The 21,186-nt window shown below is 53.2% G+C and overlaps 1 protein-coding gene across 5 annotated transcripts in view; it reads left to right on the top strand.

The window, feature by feature from the left end:
- IQSEC2 (IQ motif and Sec7 domain ArfGEF 2) overlaps positions 1 to 20,935 on the top strand; it is a 76,567-nt gene extending 55,632 nt beyond the window's left edge. For 4 of the 5 annotated variants that reach the window (XM_019807550.2, XM_019807549.2, XM_019807552.2 and 1 more), the window contains 13 exons: positions 1,309 to 1,570; positions 2,462 to 2,863; positions 5,590 to 6,485; positions 7,889 to 8,050; positions 8,524 to 8,646; positions 9,638 to 9,804; positions 12,217 to 12,356; positions 13,067 to 13,192; positions 15,081 to 15,180; positions 15,749 to 15,910; positions 17,474 to 17,647; positions 18,140 to 18,189; positions 18,784 to 20,935. In XM_019807550.2, the coding sequence (XP_019663109.1) occupies positions 1,309 to 1,570; positions 2,462 to 2,863; positions 5,590 to 6,485; positions 7,889 to 8,050; positions 8,524 to 8,646; positions 9,638 to 9,804; positions 12,217 to 12,356; positions 13,067 to 13,192; positions 15,081 to 15,180; positions 15,749 to 15,910; positions 17,474 to 17,647; positions 18,140 to 18,189; positions 18,784 to 19,614 (3,595 nt within the window). In that variant the 3' untranslated portion in view covers positions 19,615 to 20,935. The remainder of the gene's footprint in view (positions 1 to 1,308; positions 1,571 to 2,461; positions 2,864 to 5,589; positions 6,486 to 7,888; positions 8,051 to 8,523; positions 8,647 to 9,637; positions 9,805 to 12,216; positions 12,357 to 13,066; positions 13,193 to 15,080; positions 15,181 to 15,748; positions 15,911 to 17,473; positions 17,648 to 18,139; positions 18,190 to 18,783) is intronic. The other variant, XM_019807553.2, reaches the window with a different exon arrangement.
- Positions 20,936 to 21,186: the final 251 nt, after the last annotated feature.

Here is a 21,186-nt window from a genome sequence, read left to right as displayed (position 1 = left end):
CTGATGCAGCTGAAGTTCCTACACTGGTAGGGAGCCCCTTACATCCACCCCAGCTTGCCCTGCGCTGTGCCCTGGCCTCTGCCAAGTAGGGGTTGGGGAGTGGCCCCTTAAGCCTTTCCAGCCAAGAGCCCCCCCAACCGTGTGCCTGCCCAAACCAGACCATTCTCTGGACTCTACCATACCCATTCCCCCCACAACTCCCATGCCTCACCCACCTATCCCTCCCCTCCTGGCCCCCCTCCTCGGTTCTCCTCACCTCTGTGGCTCCTCACCTTGCCTGCTAGGCTCAGGGCACCTTGGCGCTGTTGCCACCTGGGTTCCCTGGCAGCCTGGTTGCCATGGCACTATGGGAGCACGTCTGGAGGAACAACAGCTCTGGGTAACCAGGGCAGGCAAGGCCCAGTGCCCAGCTCCTGCCAGTCTTCGATCTCAAGACTTTTGCCCCCCCTCCCCCAGCTGAACAGAGGAGGCCATGAGGAGAAAAAAGAAGCTGCCCCGCAGGGCAGCTCTTTACCTGTGAGAATGCTGAATGGGAGGCACCTCTGGCTGTCTCCAAGCCTGAGCCCTTGTAGCCAGGGAATACTGGGAACTGGCCAGGCCAGTGTCCAGGCAGCTGAGGGCAGGGGCGGGGCTGTAGGGGGAAGGGTTGGGCAGGGGAGGGGTGAGTCTGAAGGCACAGGATGCAGGAGTGGGCCCCAGACCTGGGGTCAGGGCTAATCTGGGGGTGGTGCTGGGGGATCAGGCTGGGAGGGTAACTGCAGCACATGGTGTTGGGCCATGTGGGCTGGAGCTGAGAGGGGAAAGGGCCTGGGGGGAAGATGGGGCTGTGAGGCAACTGTCCATCAGGGGAAGGAGGGTTTGGGGATGGAGTTGTTAGGGGCCAGGGCTATTAGAAAAAGGGACTTGAGTGGACAAGACTGGGAGGAACTGGTCTGGGGATGAGGGTGTGAGGGGACATGGTCATGAAGGGACCAGGTGTGAGGGGTGAGTAGGAACGGGGACAAGCCTGTGAGAAGACCCAGCCTTGAGGTAAAAGAGTCTAAGCAGCTGGAGCTGTGAGCTGTGGGGAGGAAGGGCAACGAAGGTAGGGTTGTGAAGGCCAGGGACCTGAAGGGAAGGGACTGCAAAGGGCAGCTTGGGGAGAGGTAGAACTCCCCTCTGGCTTTTAACTATTGGGGTTCCTATGTCTGTGAGGAAGCTGGGGAGGATGGTGTTGTGGGAAGGGATCTGGTCCACCCACATTCAGTCTGGCTGAGCAGGCCCATCTCCTGGTCCCACATCCTGCCTCATCTTATCTCATCCCCACAGTGTGGAGGGTGATGCCCCAGGCAGTGACCTGAGCACAGCGGTTGATAGTCCTGGGAGCCAACCCCCCTACCGGCTGAGCCAGCTGACCCCCACCAGCAGCCACATGGGGGGCCCCCCAGCTGGGGTGGGCCTTCCCTGGGCTCAGCGAGCTCGTCTCCAGCCAGCCAGTGTCGCCCTGAGGAAGCAGGAGGAGGAGGAGATAAAGCGCTCCAAGGCCCTATCGGACAGCTATGAACTCTCCACGGACCTGCAGGACAAAAAGGTGCAGAGGAGATGGCTCTGGCTGGGATGGGAGCGGGAGTGGGGGTACAAGAGAACCAAGGGGGGATCGGGATGTGGCACTTGAGGGTGGTATCCAGGGAGGGATAGGGAGCCTAGAATGGGAGACTAGCTCTAGGATCCTTCACCCTACTGGGGACTCACCCACTCATTCACTACCCAGCCACTGAGTCTCCTGTTCACTCAGTAAACATCGACTGAGCTCTAAGCCTGCACTGGAGACATAAAGATGAATGAGACCCAGACCCAGTCCTCCAAAAATCTATCCAATAGGAGAAGCAGACACATACATTGACACTTTCAGAAGAGTATATCACATATATCACACAGGATATCATTTAGCTTAAAAAAAGGGGGGGGCACAAAATACCATGTATAGAAAAAAAAAAAAACCCTGGAAGGACATATACCAAAATGTTGTCATTCCTAGGTATCGGGACTTTAGGCGAACCAATCTTCCTTCCTCTCTTCTTCTCTTCCTTCTTTCTTTCCCTCTCTCCCCACTCCCCCTCCCTTCTTTCCTCTCTCTCTTCTTTCTCTCTTCCTCTTTCCTTTCCTCCTTCTGGCTCTCAATTTATTTCTTACTTTCTCTCCATTTTTGGCTTCTCTGGGTTTTTTTTTTCCTAACTTTTTTAGAATAATGGACCTCTACTTCTTGTAAATAAGAAAGAAAACCATAATCCAGCCCCATGTGACAAGCGCTATCGGAGATTAAAGTGAGGACACCACACAGAGCCCAGCCTGGCATGTCCAGGCAGCTCTAGGCAGTTAGCTGTGAGTTGGTGGGGGAGTGGGGAGTGTAGTTGAGTCCCAGGGAGATGAATGAGGCTGGCGTGAGTTTTTGACCTTGTTCCCCTTGACCCTCCCCTGCTAGGTGGAAATGCTGGAGAGGAAGTATGGGGGCTCCTTCCTGAGCCGCAGGGCTGCCAGGACCATCCAGACGGCCTTTCGCCAGTACCGCATGAACAAGAACTTTGAGCGACTCCGCAGCTCAGCTTCGGAGAGCCGCATGTCCCGCCGCATCATCCTTTCCAACATGAGGATGCAGTTCTCCTTCGAGGAGTACGAGAAGGCACAGAACCCCGCGTACTTCGAGGGCAAGCCTGCCTCGCTGGACGAGGGTGCCATGGCTGGTGCCCGGAGCCACCGGCTTGAACGAGGGCTCCCCTATGGAGGCTCCTGTGGAGGGGGCATCGATGGTGGGGGAAGCTCCGTCACCACATCTGGAGAGTTTTCTAATGACATCACAGAGCTCGAGGACTCCTTCTCCAAGCAGGTCAGCATCCCTGGAAAGGGCCTTTCCTCCCCATCCCCATGTGCTGGCTCCTCCTACAGCTCTTTACCTATATTCCACACTGAAAGAAGTTGCCTGGCAAGCATTTGAGGAGGGGCTGTGAGATTGATGAGAACGAATTGGCCAGACAAAAAAATCAGATCGTTAAAACAAGCAAGTTAAAAATCTAGGTGTGGAGAACACATAAGAAAATTTACGTTCCCATTCTTTGAAACTTGATTCACTATCAAATTCAGGCCTAACTAACAGGTGATGCGCTCCTACTCTGTGCCAGGGGCTGTGTGTGCCTTATAACAATCTGCAAGACCAGGGTGGGGGCTAGGGGTGGCGGTGTTGTTTTCCCAATTTTACAGAGAAGGAGACTGAGGCTCCAAGTTCCTGAAAGGCGAAATGACTTCTCCAAACTGGACTGGAACTCAGCACTGTCTGGTTCCAAACTCCGTGCCCTTTCCCTTATACCACACCACTAGGGACCAGGCTCTGTGCTGGGCACTGTGACGGAGACAGATGAGAGCCGTCCAGGGTCCTTATGCTTAAGGAGCTCTGAGGCCAGGAAATGGCAGACATGTGCAAGTGCTTGTCTCCTGAAATAGAGTGTGCTCTGAGCCATGAGGACGGATCACGTAGAGTGCCATGGGAACCCAGAGGAGGGAAAAAGAAACTTTCTTCTAGGACGACCAGAGAAAGCTTCTTTGGGAAAATAGCACTGGAGTTGGGCCTTACCAGACAGATAAGATTTAGCAAGTTAGAGATTGTTGGGAGGGTGTCGCTTGCACAGGCCAATGCACTGGCAAAAACATGAAACGGCGAGAGTATAGTAAGCCGTGTTGGTGGTAGGAGGTTATTCTCAGCTTGAGGTATAGTCAGCGTAGCCGTACAGGTGCAAATCCCAGTTCTGCCATCTCCCAGCGATGTGACCTTCAGCAAGTTATTTAAACTCACTGAAACATGATCAATGCAATGGAGATAAAACCTTCCTTTTAAAGCCGTTGTGAAGAGTCACTTCAGCTAGGTAATATACATGAAAGCACTTATACATGGTAGCTGCTAAGTGCATGTTCGTTTCCTTCCTAAAACCAAGGAGGTATTTGGCAGAGTTTGTTGAATGAATGAATGAATGAAGCTTTATAAGAGAAGAAATCATTCTTCTCTAACCTCTGTGATCTGGCGCTGCCATCAGCCAGGACAGGCTTCCCTGGAGCTAGTGAAATGGTGTAGGTAGGGGGAAGGAAAGAAGTATTAAAGGGAAGATCTAAATCACTCATCCATGCATACAACAGACATTTAATTGAATATCTCTTCTGTGTCAAGTGTGTTGAACTGAGCTAACTAACTGGAAAGAGAAACTGGACCTGGACCTAGGCCTCAAGGGGATAATGGGGGATAGGGGATCACAGTCTGGTGCAGAGATTGAGGGACCAGGCTTGGGCCCAGGTGTCAGTGCTATCCACATCCGATGGAGAAGTGTGTTAGTTACATGTGTTAGTTACATTGCTGCATAACAAATGACCCCAAAATTTAGTAGCTTCAAACTGAACTTAAAGACTGAGCTTACATAAGAAACATTTATTGCAGTTTCTGAGGGCCAGGAACCTGGGAGTGGCTTGGCTGGTGGTTCTGGCTTAGGGTCTCTCATGAGGCTACAATCAGGCTCTAGGGTGGGACCACAGTCTCTGAAGACTTGACTAGGGCTGATGGGTCTGCTTCCAAACTCACTCATTTGACTAATGGCAGGAAGATTCAGGTCCTCACCATGTGGGCATCTCCATAGGACTGCTCATGGTGTGGCTTCCCCCAGACCAAGGGTCTGAGACAGAGAGAGAGAGAGAGAGAGAGAGAGAGAGAGAGCGCAGAATGAAAAGGAGTGCTCAAGAAGGAAGCTGTAGTCTTTCATAACCTAATCTCGGAAGTGACATTCCACCCCTTCTGCCATATAGTGTTTGTTCCACAGACCATGCCTGGGACAGTGTGGTACATAAGGGTGTAGATACCAAGAGGTAGGGATCATTAGAGAGCAGTTTGGAAACTAGATACCACAGAGAAGCAGAGTTACCAGCCATGGTTTGGATTCTCAAATAATAAATATTATGGATTTCCTAAGAACCAGATGGAGGGCTCTGGGAGCCCGGAGGAAGCCGAGATTTTGGTTTACCCTGGGGAATGGCTGAGGCAAGAAATACGGGTTGAGGGGCGCCTGGGTGGTGCAGTCGTTAAGCGTCTGCCTTCGGCTCAGGGCGTGATCCTGACGTTATGGGATCAAGCCCCACATCAGGCTCCTCCGCTATGAGCCTGCTTCTTCCTCTCCCGCTCCCCCTGCTTGTGTGTTCCCTCTCTCGCTGGCTGTCTCTATCTCTGTCAAATAAATAAATAAAATCTTAAAAAAAAAAAAAGAAATATGGGTTGAATCAGGGAGGAGGGGGCATTTGGCTTGGGTCTATAATGAAGGAGGTATTGAGATATCTGAGAAGGGAACTTGTCGCCATTACCCAGCTCCTGTGAGCTCACAATGGCTCCCTGGGAGTTGTTTTATATACTGCTGAGAACCTGTGGAGGTGGGGGAGGGGACCCACTTCTTCTTGGCTGATCCACTAAGGAAGATTCCCCCTTTTTCCCTCCCTCCCATCCTCCCTCCCTCCCATCCCACCCTCCTTCCCTTCATCTTGCCTTCCTTTCTCTCCCTTTCCCTCTTCCCCTTTCTGCCCACACAGGTAAAGTCTCTGGCTGAATCCATTGATGAGGCCCTGAACTGCCACCCATCAGGGCCCATGTCTGAGGAGCCAGGGTCAGCCCAACTGGAGAAGCGGGAGTCAAAGGAACAGCAAGAGGACAGCTCAGCCACATCCTTCAGTGATCTTCCCCTCTACTTGGATGACCCAGTTCCCCCACCATCCCCTGAGCGACTGCCCAGCACAGAGCCCCCACCCCAGGGCCGGCCCGAGTTCTGGGCACCGGCCCCCCTCCCGCCAGTTCCCCCACCAGTGCCTCCAGGGACCCGGGAAGATGGTACCCGTGAGGAAGGCACGCGCAGGGCTCCTGGGTGCTTGGAGTGCCGGGATTTCCGGCTGCGGGCCGCCCACCTTCCCTTGCTTACCATTGAGCCTCCTAGTGATAGCTCCGTGGACCTGAGTGACCGCTCAGATCGCGGCTCTGTCCACCGCCAGCTGGTGTATGAGGCTGATGGCTGCAGCCCCCATGGGACCCTGAAGCACAAGGGGCCACCAGGCAGGGCCCCGATCCCACACCGCCACTACCCAGCCCCGGAGGGCCCAGCCCCAGCCCCGCCAGGGCCCCTGCCACCAGCCCCCAACAGTGGCACCGGGCCCAGTGGTGTGGCTGGGGGTCGGAGGTTGGGGAAGTGCGAGGCTGCAGGCGAGAACTCTGATGGAGGAGATAATGAGAGCCTTGAGAGCTCCAGCAATTCCAACGAGACCATCAACTGCAGCTCTGGCTCGTCTTCGAGGGACAGCCTGAGGGAGCCTCCAGCCACAGGCCTGTGCAAGCAGACTTACCAGCGGGAGACGAGGCACAGCTGGGACTCACCAGCCTTTAACAATGACGTGGTGCAGAGGCGGCACTACAGAATCGGCCTCAACCTGTTCAATAAGTACGTGCTCCCCAATCCTGCCTCCTCACCCCTTCCTACCCTGCCTGCTAGGGGCACTTTGACCACAGGGGCTGAACTCCTAGCTGAGATCCTGCTTCCACCCTCCTCTCAGCTTGTGGATGGGGTTTCTCCCCAGCCTTTCAGGGAAGAGGATTGGCAATGGGGTGGCAGAATAGAAAGCCCTCCCCAAAACACACACACACACACCCTCTGTCAGAGGCAGCTCTAGTCCTAATACTGCCTCTGCCTGGCTGTGTGACTTTGGGCAAGAAGCTTCCTTCTCCCCAGTTCGCTGTCTATAGGGACGGGTTCTGAACCTTGGTTCCCCCACAACCCCTTTTTGGTGGGGAGGCGATATGATGCATCCAGAGCCCTGCTCCGAGTCACAGGAGCCCTGAACCCCTAACCCAGCTTCGGTCAAACTCTGTGTGCAGTGCTGGCCAAGGTGTGTTCCTTCCTTGGGCTTCAGTGCTTTCATCTATTGATTAGCAGGGCGTGTGTATTTGAAGCGCTGGGGGGCAGGGTGGGGTGCTGGAGTAGTCAGTGACCGTGACCGAGGTCTTTCCAGATGCCTGGTCTTGTGCCAGGTGCTTAGGAGCGGGGTGGAAGCATGACATTTGGTCAGAAAAGAATTAGAAAACGAGTGCCCTATGTCTTTGTAGCCTAGTAGACACTGCCACCTGTATTTACTTCTCACAATAGCGCAGTAAGATGGGAAGTAGCTCCCCGTTTTATAGAGAAGGAACTGAGGCTTGGAGAAGTAAAAGGAGTTGTCCTGAGTCATACAGCTGGTAAGCAATGGACTTGAGACTCTGGTGGTGCCAAAGTCTCTTCCAAATTCCAGCCTCTTGGGGTCCAAAAGCTCTGGGGTTCTGAATATGGGCTAGTTCAGACCTGGATTTGGCCTTGTGGAAAGCAAGGAGTATTTTGTCTGTTGAACCACTCACAGAGGCTGGGTAATACCTTGTCTGGGTGGAATATGGGATGCATACAAAGTAACCTCTTTGCTTTCCTGTTCTGAGGGTCTGTGACCCGGAGAGAAGGGTGTAGCCTGGAGCTCAGGCCTTTTCCCAGGACTCCTCTGTGCCTGCTGGGAGTATGGAAGCTCCCAGCATAGAGCAGCCTCTCATTAGATCTTAATTTTCTTTCCATTGTAGTGTGGTTCCTGTGAAGGAGGAAGTTGGGTTGAGGATACCTTGGAAATTGGAAGCTCTGTGAAAGTGGTTTCCTCTCCTTGGGCCTCAGTTTTCTCATCTGTGCCGTGGAGGGATTGGACCAAATTATATATTCAACTTCCTTGGTTCTCTGAGGCTACAGTTGGGCCCCAAATTAGTTCAAGCAGTGGGAGAGAGGGCAGAGTTCTTGGAGGACAGTCATCTCATCTACCTCCCCTCTTTCTGCAGGAAGCCAGAGAAGGGCATCCAGTATCTGATCGAGCGGGGCTTCCTGTCAGACACACCGGTGGGAGTGGCTCACTTTATCCTGGAACGGAAAGGCCTGAGCCGGCAGATGATAGGGGAATTCCTAGGGAACCGGCAGAAGCAGTTCAACAGAGATGTGTTGGAGTGAGGACCCCAGGATGGGGCAGACTGGGCCAGGGATTCCTGGAAAAGGAGGGCAGGAGGGAGGGTGTGGGCAGCTGGTCCTTTTTGCTCTGATAAACTTTACAAAACAGGATGAAGAGACCTTCCTGCTCCCATACCCCTGTACTTCAAAAAGGTCTGATCTCTCTTGGCCCTATTCCTAAAAGTCTTCTGGGTGGCCTGCTTGTCCTCTGACCTGCTTTGGGCCTCAGTTTTCCTGTCTCTGAAAAGAGTGGGTCAATGGAAGGACCCTTAGTAACCATGTGTCTGGCCTTGATTTTTCTGGGATGAATTCCATTTCAAACATTCCATCCTCCTAAGTACTTGCTAGGGCCATGGGTCCAGATTTTGGAAGTCTGGCCATGGGGGCGTTTGTCCATTCCGGCAGGTCAGGGTTGGCCAGAGGTTTTCTACAGAGGATTTGAGAGTGCCATACCCACTTCTTTGTTTCGCAGCTGTGTGGTGGATGAGATGGACTTCTCCTCCATGGATTTGGATGACGCACTCCGGAAGTTCCAATCCCACATCCGGGTTCAAGGCGAGGCCCAGAAAGTGGAGCGACTCATTGAAGCCTTCAGGTGTGCCTGTCTCCCACTCCCAAAGCCTCCCTTCCGGGGCTGGGGGGAGGTGGACAGTGTAGTATGTGTCTCCAAGTCATCTCTCTGAGCCTCAAACTTTCCTCACCAGAAAATGGAAGTGATAAGTCCTATCTTACCAGGCAGTTGTGCAGTTATGAGGATCAGAGGTAGTGTGCCTAAAGTATCTAGCTCAGCCTCTGGAACGTGGGCATCCAATAGGTGACAACAACAGCAGCTGCAGCTAACACTTGTCGGGTACTCACCAGGTATCAGGTGCTGAGCTAGGCACTTTACATGACTATTTCGCCGAATACTCACAACAACCCTATGAGGTAGGTGCTTTTATTGTTATTCCCATGTTACAGGTAAGAAATCGGACATTTAGAGAGGTCAAGTGACTTGCTCGGGGTCATACAGCGAGGCAGAGGTGGAGCCAGGATTTGAACTTAAGTGTGTTTGCCTCCATGACCCGATGCCCTTGACTCTTATCCTCTACTGTTAATGCTTTGGGAATCAGGCAGACCTGGATAGATATCCTGGCTCTACCACTTCGGGGTATGTAGCAGAGAAACAGAAGAATTGCTGAGAACTTGTTGCCCGTAATGGGAGAAAGATTTGCCGTATAGTCAGAAAGATCTGGATTTTCATCTTGTCTTCACCATTTGCCAGTTCTATTACCTTGGGCAGGTTACCTCTTCGCTTTGCCTCATTATTTCCTCTGTAAAATGGGGCTGCTAATAGCAACCCTGCAGGATTGTGATAGGATTATATGACACAACGTACCTACGTCCCCTAGCAGAGCTCCATAAGAGGTCATGGTTGTGATTTTTACACGCTAGTCTTGGAGAAACTGAAGAAAGAGGACATGCCGAAAAGGCTTGGGAATATTTCTTGGGGGAGAGGGTTGGGGACACCAGACTGGGTTTTGGTGGGGATGGTGGGTAGGTGAAGATTACTGGTGCCTGACCTTGGCCCTGATCCTGCCCTACAGCCAGCGGTACTGTGTATGTAACCCAGCCCTCGTGCGCCAGTTCCGAAACCCAGACACCATCTTCATCCTTGCTTTTGCTATCATCCTCCTCAATACCGACATGTACAGTCCCAGCGTCAAGGCTGAACGCAAGATGAAACTAGATGACTTCATCAAGAACCTGAGAGGTGACCCCAGACCTCCCTATCGGCTTGTCTGGTCCTTCACCTTAGAAGGGAGAGTGGGCAGGGTGGGGTGGGCTGGGGAAGGAGCGGGGGCGATCACATACGCTTCCTGGAAATGAACCTGTGATGTTCTCTCATTTTCTGCCAAAGCTGCCACATTCCCTTATTAATTCACTCAAAACGTTGTTTGTCTATCTGCTCATTCCTGCACTGAATACTGACTGAGTGGGTTCTGGGGTTATTATAGCAGTGAACGTGAGAGATAAAAGCCCTGGCTCTTACCAAGCTTATACGAATCCACTCATTGACGCGTCACTTCCTCTTTCCTTCTTGTCTTTATTTATGCCCATAAAGGCTCATTTAATTATTCTCTGTATCCTTTCCTCCATCCATACATTCATTTATTCCCTTGACCAGCCAGCCAGCCAGCTGATGCTGAGGGCCTCCCGTGTGCCAGACCCTGTGATGGGCACAAAGGACACCATAGCCCCTGCCCCGAGAGAGCTCCCAGTTTGTGGGACAGACTGACTTACAGGATCAGTTACCCAACGCAAGAGAAAAAGCGAATCATGATGTTAGACAGGCCAAAAGTGCAGTCAGAGCTCAGAGGAGGGAGAGCCCACCTCCAACACACTTCCTGGAGGAAGTAGCATTTTCCTTTTTGAGGTGGTCCTAGAAGGCATGGATAACATGACAGGATAGCAATAGAGGAGGCTTACCTAGCAGTAAGAATACAAAGGCACAGAGGTAGGAAAAGTTGTTGGGAGAACAGTCAAGAAGGGGTGGATGATCCAGTCGGGAAGGTCAGTGGGAATCAATACATGAGGGCCTCGAGTGCCAGGTGAAAGGTGTCACCTTGACCTTTTTTTCTTTATTGTATTGATATCAAGGCCCCAGCCTCTTACTGAAGAGCAGTCTACTAAAAATGGCACAGATGTTAGGATTATTTAAACAGAAATGAAAGAGAGAAATAGAATTGAGGAAAAAGAAACAGATGAAACAACTTGGCTGACCGGCGGGCTTTGTACGGTTGCCGGGCTCAAGCTCCTTGGCAGCTGAGGTAAAAAGGCAGTGTGATGAATGATGTTCCCTTAGCACCTGTCCAAGGAGGAGGCGTGGCATTTCCAAAGGAGAAAACATTTTCTCTAGCAGAAGGTTTAGAGGGAAGAGTGAGTGGGTTTCACTCAGCAGACAGTCAGGAGTGGAGAAGGATGATAGACTTGGGAGGAGGAAGTTAGACCAGGGGCCATCTGGAGCTGTCTCCCAGAATCCTGCTATTAGTCATTTATTCATTCATTCATTCATTCCTCCCATCCTCTCTCCTTCCCTCCTCCTCTCTCTGTATGTATGTGTGTGTGTGCACGCGCACATACATGCATGTGCATATATGTGTATGTGTATATAGGTACATACATGCGTGTATGTGCACATACACGTGTGTGTGCATTATATGTGCGTGTGTTTGGAGAGGAGGTACCTCCTCTCTGAATGTATATGTGTATGTGTGCATGCATACGTACATATATATGTATATGTGCATACATGTATGTATGTATTATATCTGTGTATATCTTTCCCCCTCCAATTATTAAATAAATAAGCAAACGAAATGAATACTTGCTCATACCCAGAAATTTCAGAAATACAGCAAATGAGAAAAAACTGTTTAATCATCCAGAATTCTGCCCCCTAGAGGCAACCATGGTAGATATTTTGCTGTTTTCTAGTCTTTTTTCCCCTATGCATACATAACTTTTTACACAGTTAAGATCATGCCGTGAATGTAACTGATTATCCTGCTCTTTCCACTTACCTTGCTACAGGAATTTTCTCATGCTTTTGGTAAACATCAAGTTTTGAATAGCTGTAAATTACTTTGAGTGGGTACACTCAGCTTTGGTTAATTATGCCTCTATTGTGAGAACTTACGTTGTTTCAAAGTTTTCCTGTAAGTAGCACTTGTACATGTATCTTTGCACGTATTTCTGAGTAATTCTTTAGAGCAGATTCCTAGAAAAAGAATCACGGAATATTTAGGTTTTTGCCAAGTTACCTTCCGAAACAGTTATGTTAATATACGTGCCCGCTTCCCTGCCCTTTTATTAACACTGGGTATATCATTTAACATTATTTTTGCTAGTTAGAAAGGAAAAAAGGATCTGATTATTTTCATCACAGTGTACTCTGAGTTGCTTAGAAAAAATCCCCACACTGGGAAAGAAAGCAACTGGCTATCCAGTTGCTTAGCAAAGGATGCCTTTCTGGCCCAATCCTGACCAAGGGACTGAGGGTGCCCACTCTCTCCAGTCCTGGTCACTGTTTGCACTCCTGCCTAGGTGTGGGATGTTGTGCAGAACCCCTGCCACGCACTCCCCACATGTATGCAATATATCCCTGTGTTGCTCCCCTCCCCAGGGGTTGACAATGGTGAAGACATCCCCCGAGACCTCCTGGTGGGCATCTATCAGCGTATCCAGGGGCGCGAACTGCGAACCAATGATGACCATGTGTCCCAGGTGCAGGCCGTGGAGCGCATGATTGTGGGCAAGAAACCGGTAAGTGCCTTAGGAGGCTGCAGAGGGGACAGGGTTTGGGTCGGCTTCTGCCACTGAGTGATAGGTACCCCTCTCTGAGCCCCAGGCTCCCCCCATCCTGCTGAATGGAGTGGGCGATAATGCATTCCTCAGGGGTCGTGGTGCAGAGTGAGACGCTCTTAGGGGAATGCATCTAACACACATCCTCCCCACCTGTGATTTTGCCTTTCCATCCCAGGTGAGGAACCAAGCTAATGGTTAGCTGATAACCAAAACCAAGACCACGCCCTCGTCATGTAGTCAACAAACATTTACAGATGCCTTTCCACAGAGCCCAGCATTTCACAAGGGAGTCGGGACCCAGATGTGAATCAGACAGTCTCCGTCCTTGGAGGCATTCACAGACTGGGAGTGTGGGGTGTCAGACAGCACCACGCTTCTGCCTTATATTCAGTCTAAGGGAGCAGAAAGGAAGGAGAGGCCATTTCTGTCACTAGAACTGGGGTTTGGAGGAAGAGTGGAATATGGAACTGGGCAAGAAAGGCACTCCAGATAGACAGAGCTCTAAGGACCAAGGCAAGCCAAGGCCTCTGTTGCTCAGACTGCTCGTGTCAGAGTGACAGTGATATGTATCAGAGGTAGACTTCCTCTTGAGGTTGAACGATAAAGTGCCGGAGGCCCGAAGCTGGCGTGCTAGCCTTGCTGACACCCATTTCTTCATGCCTGCCTAGGTCTTGTCTCTTCCCCACCGTCGACTGGTTTGCTGCTGTCAACTCTATGAGGTACCAGATCCAAACCGCCCCCAGCGGCTCGGGTTGCATCAACGGGAAGTCTTCCTCTTCAACGATCTCCTTGTGGTATGAGCACTAGCAGGGGGAGGAAATGAAGTGGGGATGGTGAGCTTGGACCCTGGCTCCGGGGTGAACCACGTTAATGTTGGCGGGTGGAGGTGTGGTGGGTGAGGTGCTTTGCCATGGGATCTCTGCAGTCTGAGATAAGGCACAGCCCCCCCCGCCCCTCTTTTCTCTTTCGGATCCATTTGGAGGTAGTGACGGCTGCACAGGGGGAGAAAATGTGAGGACCAGGGGAGTTGACAGACCTACAACCTAGGAAGCGGTAGAAGTCCCCATCCACCTCCGTAGCCCAGAGTGTTGGCTGGAAGGAGATGAACCTGTGACCCTGGGGTCACTCTGAAACCTTCGGGTGGTCAGGGTGCTTGAAGTGATTCTTAAAACCAAGCTCATCACCATTGTAGATATGCATCTTTTAGAGCTGGGACTCCTAAGGACCCAGCTGGTGGGAAGAGAATTTCAGGGTCTCCCATCCAACCTCTTACCCAGGGCAAGAACCCATTTCTTGCATGGCCCCCTGCTTGCATGACTGTGGAGATAGAAGGCCGCCCTCCTCCAAGGCAGCCAGTTTCCTGGTTAGACAGCACTGACTGATAGAAACTATCTCCCAATGGATTTCCTCTAACCATCTTCCCTGGGCCCTTGCAATCAGAAAGAACAAGTGCTCTCCTGTGCTGAGACGGCTCCTCAGGGATTTGAGGACAGTGACCTGCGCCCTCCCCCGACCCCCATGGTCTTCTCTTCTTTAGAACAGGATTTCTCAATCTCAACACTGTTGACATTTGGGGCGGGGTAACTCTTCGTCGTGGGGCTGTCTTATGCACTGGAGGACATTTAGCAGCATCCCCGGTCTCGACCTACTAGATACCAGTAGCAATCCTTCAACCAAAACTGTTTCCAGACGTTGCTAGATGTCCCCTGGGGTTCAAAGTCACCCCTAGATGAGCATTGCCGCTTTAGATGAAGCCCCTCTGATGCCTTCTCTAAGGCTTAATTTCCTCCTCTGTGAGGTGGGGCTAATCCCTATCTCATGGGTTGTCATGAGGATGGAGTTAAGAAGTCAGATGTGGAATAGCCTAACCCAGAGGAGTGCCTGGTCCACACAGAGGCTGAGTAAATGTCTCACCACCTGTCACGCACAGACGCCTGTGTGTGTCCAGCCCCATGCTAGGCACTGGGTTCACAGAGATGAGTGAGACTCAGTCCTTGTTCTTGGGAGCTCACAGTCCGAAGGACTAAAAAAAAAAAAGCTCTGCATAACCATTTCATTGAAATGAAATACTTTGCTTTTAAACACCACTTGTAGACTGTCCGAGATGTTCACAAGCCTATGGTGGTTGAATCCAGAGTTCCCAAGTACTTGGTAAAGACCTTGGGCTATTGAGAGGAAGACAAGTTAACTCTAGACGTGGGTTCATTGGCATTTGCCATTGTTTGCTGGGTTCTTCACGGATGGGCAAGAGACAGGAAAACCAGACTCCTCTTGGCGCTCCTGGTCCAGCAGGGGGCGACCACACCCTCAGTGTGCTCACCTAAAGCGTCATGGTGAAAGGCACTTGGAGCAGCGCTCTGGAAGCTTGGAGAAGGGGGCGGGGTGGAGGAGTCTGTGTGAAGTGTTAGAACAGGCTTTCTGGAGAGAACAGCATTCAGTTACTTCCTATAAAAATCGTAAATGCCTGTTGTGCGTCGTCATTACATCAGGAACTTGCATTTTCTCCCGTCTCTCCTGTTCTCCTCAAGCTTCAGTTCTTCCCAACTCATGGGTATGTGTGTTTGTGTGTATATGTCCGCTAGTGGTGGTGGGAGGGGAGGGTGGCTATGAGAAAGAGGTGTCATGTGGAAAGTCCCCACCCCAAGCCCTGCCTCTTGTCTTTTTTCCCACCCCCTGCCAAAGGTCACCAAAATTTTCCAGAAGAAGAAGATCTTGGTGACATACAGCTTTCGTCAGTCCTTTCCTCTCGTGGAAATGCACATGCAGCTCTTCCAGAATTCATGTGAGTCCCTTCTTGGATCCCAGCATCCCAAAAGTCTATGCCATGGCCCCCGTGCTCATCCTTCATCCATAGCAACCTCCAGTTTTTTGGAGGCTTTACAATGGGACTGAGGTCTCCAAAGCACCGACTTGGTCCCGGGATGCAGAGCAGGCCAGAGTGAAGTGTAATTTGGGTCTGTGCCCTGGGGAGCTTGTGGTCTGGCAGAGAACCGTGGTGTGTATGTTTTCTGGTGGGCCGAAGAGATGGTGATCACTCTGTGCTCTGAAGGACTGAGCCACAGGTGCTTTGTTGGGTGGCAGCAGAAGCAATGTGAGTAGAGGCAGAGGTGTGAAGGAAGGAGTTTGAGAGAGCAGCTAGACTTCAGCTTGCTTTCATATCTGGAGTATAGGGAGTAACGGGACCATGACTACCAGGAGTTTGGGGACTTTGGGGGGGCAAAGGGGAGCCACTAAAGATGCTTGAGCAGAGAGGAGGCTGGATCAGAGTTGGACGGTAGAAAAATCAATTCACGTCTGAGCCACATCGCTTCAGTCCTGACAGAGGTGCCCGACCTCCCCCTTCCCCACAGACTACCAGTTTGGGATCAAGCTGCTGTCCGCAGTACCCGGCGGGGAACGCAAAGTCCTCATCATCTTCAATGCCCCCAGCCTCCAGGACCGGCTGCGCTTCACGTCTGACTTGCGCGAGTCCATTGCTGAGGTGCAGGAGATGGAGAAATACCGCGTGGAGTGTGAGTAGCCCAGCGGCGCCTCTTTCTCCTTTTCCTGACACAGCACCCTGCAAACACCAAGAATCCTGTCCTCTGAGAATCTCAGGGTTGAGGGTTAGCTTGTCCAGCCTTCCTGCCCTCATCCTAGGAACCTTTCAGCCTCTGCTTGAACACCTTCAGTGACGAGGGGCTCATTACCTCTGAACAGCAGATTATTGCTCCAAGCCCTAATTATGAACCAACTCTTCCTTCTGTTGAAAGGCAGCAGGGAGAAGAATCGGGGTTCTGGAGGTGGGACTCTAGTTTCAGATCCCAGGTTTGCTACTTACTATTTAGGTAAACTGGGGCAAGTTGCCTGACACCCCGAGCCCCAATTTCTTCATACATGACATTGGAAGATGAAATCTCCTTCACACAGCTGTGGAGATTCGATGAGGTAAGGTAGACGAGATGTTCTCTTCCCACATTCCAGTTTCTGAGCTGAGTCCCCCTCACCCATCCTTCTGGCCCCCAGAGGCCACATCAAGTAATTTTCAGCATATATAATGGGAAATAGTGATTACATCTCATTCCACTCGATGCCCTCCAAGTTTTCTCTTCTCCAGGCTAAGCAGTCACAGTTAAGTAACATGGTGTTGAGGAGAAAGAGGCAGGCAGACACAGAGAGAGAAACTGAGGCAGTGGACAGCTGCTTGGTGAGCTCTTCATGGTTCCAGGGTCGACGCTACTCCTCAGCAAGGCAGGGTCACACATTTCAGTTCACCAGATCCTTGAGACCCAGGGGATATTCAGAGAGGGGTGAGCACACCAAGATGACGGGAAAGGCGCTAGAAGTCTCCGTGACCTCCTCAGGGAGGTGGGGGTGTAAAGAGGCTAGAGAATGCAGGCTTTGGACTCAGGCAGACCTGCTTCCAGAATCTCAGCTCCCCATTTCCAGTTGTATGACCCTGGGCAAGCTCTATGACTTCTCAGGTTCTCAGTTTCTTCCTCTGAAAAACGTGGATGATAATACTTACCTCTGAACTGTTGTGAGATTGAGCGAGGTCAAGTACGCACAGCTCCCAGCACACTGCTGGCACATAATAAAGGCTTCTATTCCTGTTGGTTTCCTGCTCCTGTCCTTCCAGGAGCCCTCTGCTCTGGAGCAAGATATCTGAGAACTGAGCGGACTTTGGAATGATTGCCCTTTGCCATAATCCAGAAGGGCCTTCCTGCCCCTGCTGTGACCAGCAGCTGTGAAGCTCTGTTTTGAAGGGCAGGGGTGGTTTGGGAGACCAGACTGAGAGTGGGCAGGGGAGCCAGGAGCAAGAAGGGCGAGAGGAAGGGGGGAGGAGCAGGCACTGGAGAGGGAAAACCTAGCCAGAGGAGATGGTGCAAAACAGGGCTGGGCGCTGTGTGGGGGGCTTCAGAGATGGAGCTGAGGTTTGGGGGGAGCATGCTGCCTGTCCAGAGGGCAAAGCAGGAGGCCTGGGGAGAGAGCGGGCAAGGATGGGGGAGGTTCGTGGAGGGCTGGGTTCATGGAGTCAGGTGGCCTTTCACTTCTGTCCTTGACCTTCTCACCCTGTCTTCCCCACTACCACCCAGCGGAGCTAGAGAAGCAGAAAGGTATGATGCGGCCTAACGCCTCACAGCCCGGCGGGGCCAAGGACTCAGTGAATGGCACGCTGGCCCGCAGCAGCCTGGAGGACACATATGGGGCAGGCGATGGGCTCAAACGGGGTGCGCTCAGCAGTTCCCTGCGAGACCTCTCTGACGCAGGCAAGTGTTCGGGGCCCCCGCCCTGGCTGGGGAGATGTGGGACTGGGTGTCCTCTCTGCCTCCTATCACTGACCGCTAGCCTTCTCTGCACCCGCCACACATGCACACACCCTGCCTCTATCCAGAGCCCTCAGCGCCACACTGCAGGGGGCCTGGGAGCCAGGTCAGACCAGGTGGAGCCCAGAGTCTGGGCCAGGGAGTGTGAAGTGGGGCCACAGTCTTAGCCCCTCTCTCTCTCACTGCTCCACCTCTCCTCCTCTCTTTCCTCTTCTATCTCTCCAGCACCACCTCTCCTCATTCTCCATCTTTTCCTCCTCTCATGCCTCCTTCTTCACCTCTCCTCCTCCCCACCTTCCCCTCTTCAACGGGGGAAAGGGAATAGGGGTGTCTGTCCCCGGGAGGGGCCCAGGCCTGGTACCCAGCTCTGGAGCCCAGCAGGGTGGGGAGGGGGGGTTGCTGCTCTGACGCTGGGCTCCTTGCTTGTGGGTGCAGGGAAGCGGGGGCGGCGTAACAGCGTGGGATCGCTGGACAGCACCATCGAAGTAAGTGCCAGCTCCTGCCCCACTCGCCCTCTGCATGAGCCCTGCCCTGCCATGGAGCCCCAGAGGAGGAGGGGACCTGTTGCTTTCCCCTCTTCCCTGATGGGAACCTTGAGGCTGCCTCTCCCAGCCAACCACTCTCTCCATCTGTCCTCAACTCTGTCCTCACTCTGCCTGTCTCTCAGTCTGTCTTCCACTCTCCCTAGCCCCTCTCAACCCCAGGGCCAACTCTGAGTAGAGATGCCCTTGGAGTTGGACCGTGAGAAGCTCTCACCTCCAAGTCCTGCTCTTTGAGCTGGAGCAAGTCACTCTGTGTCTCAGGGCCTAACATTCTCCCTGCCTGCAAAATGGGGATGAGGAGGAGGTCCTACTGATTCTTCCTCTCCTGGCGGAGGCTCAGATGAGATAGTGGATGTGACAGCAGAGCTCCGCAAGCTGGGGAGCTCCATGTACAAAGTACAGGACTGTTACTGGTTTTCATTATGCCCTCGGCGTTCCTGTCTCCCCAACTCCAGCCCTCAGGGACCGGGTGGAGTTTTGGGTTGGGGGTTTAGGAAGTCTAGACTGGCCTGACTTTCCCTCCCTCCCCGCTTCCAGGGGTCTGTTATTAGCAGTCCACGCCCTCACCAGAGGATGCCACCTCCGCCCCCACCCCCACCGCCAGAGGAGTACAAGAGCCAGAGGCCCGTCTCCAACTCCTCATCCTTCCTGGGCTCCCTGTTTGGAAGCAAGCGGGGCAAGGGGCCCTTCCAGATGCCACCACCGCCAACAGGCCAGGCTTCTGCCTCCTCTTCATCTGCTTCTTCCACCCACCACCACCACCACCACCACCACGGTCCTCCTCAGCAGCCCCCACCCCTGCCCCAGCTGGGCTCCATTCCACCGCCCCCTGCCTCAGCCCCACCCGTGGGGCCACATCGCCACTTCCATGCCCACGGCCCAGTCCCAGGCCCCCAGCACTATACCTTGGGCCGGCCAGGCAGGGCCCCCAGACGGGGAGCTGGAGGACACCCTCAGTTTGCTCCACATGGCCGCCACCCCCTGCACCAGCCCACATCCCCACTACCCCTGTACAGTCCTGCCCCCCAGCACCCTCCAGCCCACAAACAGGGCCCTAAGCACTTCATCTTCAGCCACCACCCACAGATGATGCCAGCATCGGGGGCCACTGGGGGCCCTGGATCCCGGCCACCAGGAGGCTCCTATTCCCACCCTCACCACCCACAGTCACCCTTGTCCCCTCACTCACCCATCCCACCCCACCCTTCCTACCCACCCCTGCCCCCACCCTCACCCCATACCCCACACTCGCCCCTGCCGCCCACCTCCCCCCATGGCCCACTGCACGCCTCTGGGCCCCCTGGCACGGCCAACCCACCCAGTGCGAACCCCAAGGCCAAGCCCAGCCGGATCAGCACCGTGGTCTGATGAACAGAGGGAGCGAGCTGGGGCCCAGGGAGGTCTGGGGAATCCACAAGAGATTCCCCAGTTTTTCTAAAATATATATACACATAGAGATGTCCTTCTCCCCACTTCTTCCCTGCCTTAGAACCCTTCCTCTAACCCTCAACAGTCGCCGTGCAGTTTCCTTCCAGATTCAAAGATACTTCCCGCTTGAAGCCCGGATGCAGGGCTCTCAAGCTCTGGGGAGTAGTGAGGACCTTTTAGAGATCCTCATCCTTNTTTTTTTTTTTTTTTTTTTTTGGTCCTCTCTCCATCCATCTCCCACCCCCGCTCCCGGAGGTGGCCTCAGACCTCTGGGCCAGTGTGGGCTCCCTGTCAGCTCTGGCTGGTAGAGAAGGGCAGGCAGGTGTCAGGAGTGGTGAGGCTGAAGGCTTCCCCAGAGTGCCTCTAGCCACGCAGGGCTCTGAGGGAGCTCTGTACCGTTGTGGCCAAAAGTCAGCTGGCTCGGCCCTCTCTCAGACCTCAGGGCCTGGCCAAATTCCTCCATGTGTCTCTCTACCTGCCAGAGGAACAGGGCTGTCGGTGCCCTCAGTGAGTGGGCCCCCACTAATGCTGGCCCCCCAAAGAGACAGAGCTTCTCCTTCGGAGCCAGCCTCTGTCCTCTCTCCAGTGGGTCCCAGCCCAGACCTCTTCAGCTTCAGGACCTTGCCTCTCACAGCAACGTTCTTATCCTGATCAAAATTCAGACAGGTTTGGGGGGGGGCCTCCGGTCTGGGATGAGAAGGGCACTGCCCTCCCTCACCCATATTGCATGCCCCCCCATTCCCTTATACCTACCCCACCTACCACTGAAGACAATGCACTTTACAGATCTTGCCCACACACACCTCGCTGGGGCACGGCACCCAGCACCAGCCCTGGGGAGAGAGGCTCCCAGAGGGCCATCATAAGCCCATGATGTCCTTCCTGAGGCAGATTGAAGCCATCAGAGTGGGGGCTGGGAGCCAGGATGCCTGAGTCCTTCTGTCCGTCAAAATCTCTGCTGCCCCTCCAGCTCCTTTACAGCCCTGTTTATTTATTATAAATATATTTTTTACAAGCCCCAGCTCCTCTTCTTGCCCCACATACCCAGCTCCTTTCTCAGCTCCTTCCTCCCTACCCCCCCTACCATGGGCTGCAGTACAGACAGATAGACCCTGGCTGTATGGAGGTCCGGGACCCAGGGGCTTGGGGGCGGGGGAGGGCAGCAGCCGGAGGGGCTGTACAGAGAGGAGCTGGGGTTCAGGCATTGTCTTTTTTTCCTCCTTGTATATAAGAATGTATATTTGATGCCTCATAAAAGACCTTGTGATCACCTCCCGCCTCTGCCTCCTACTTATGCCGCCTCCCCCGGGTGGAGCCCATGGAGAGAGAGGCCTTAAGCCCAGGGAGGTGAGGAACTAAGGGTAGCAGCTCAGGCACCTGGGTGGGTGACATGCCTTGGTTGGGTGGGAGGTGGGGGAGGAGGGAGGTTTCCCCATCTCAGCTCATTAACTGCCTGTGTGACAGCAGCAAGGGTGTGGGCTTTGGAGCTGATCCAGTTCAAATCCTGGGGTT

Source organism: Ailuropoda melanoleuca, chromosome X, assembly GCF_002007445.2.
Source record: "Ailuropoda melanoleuca isolate Jingjing chromosome X, ASM200744v2, whole genome shotgun sequence".
NCBI lineage: Eukaryota > Metazoa > Chordata > Mammalia > Carnivora > Ursidae > Ailuropoda > Ailuropoda melanoleuca.
Note: the sequence above shows the minus strand (reverse complement) of the source record. Positions and strands in the feature narration are given on the sequence as shown.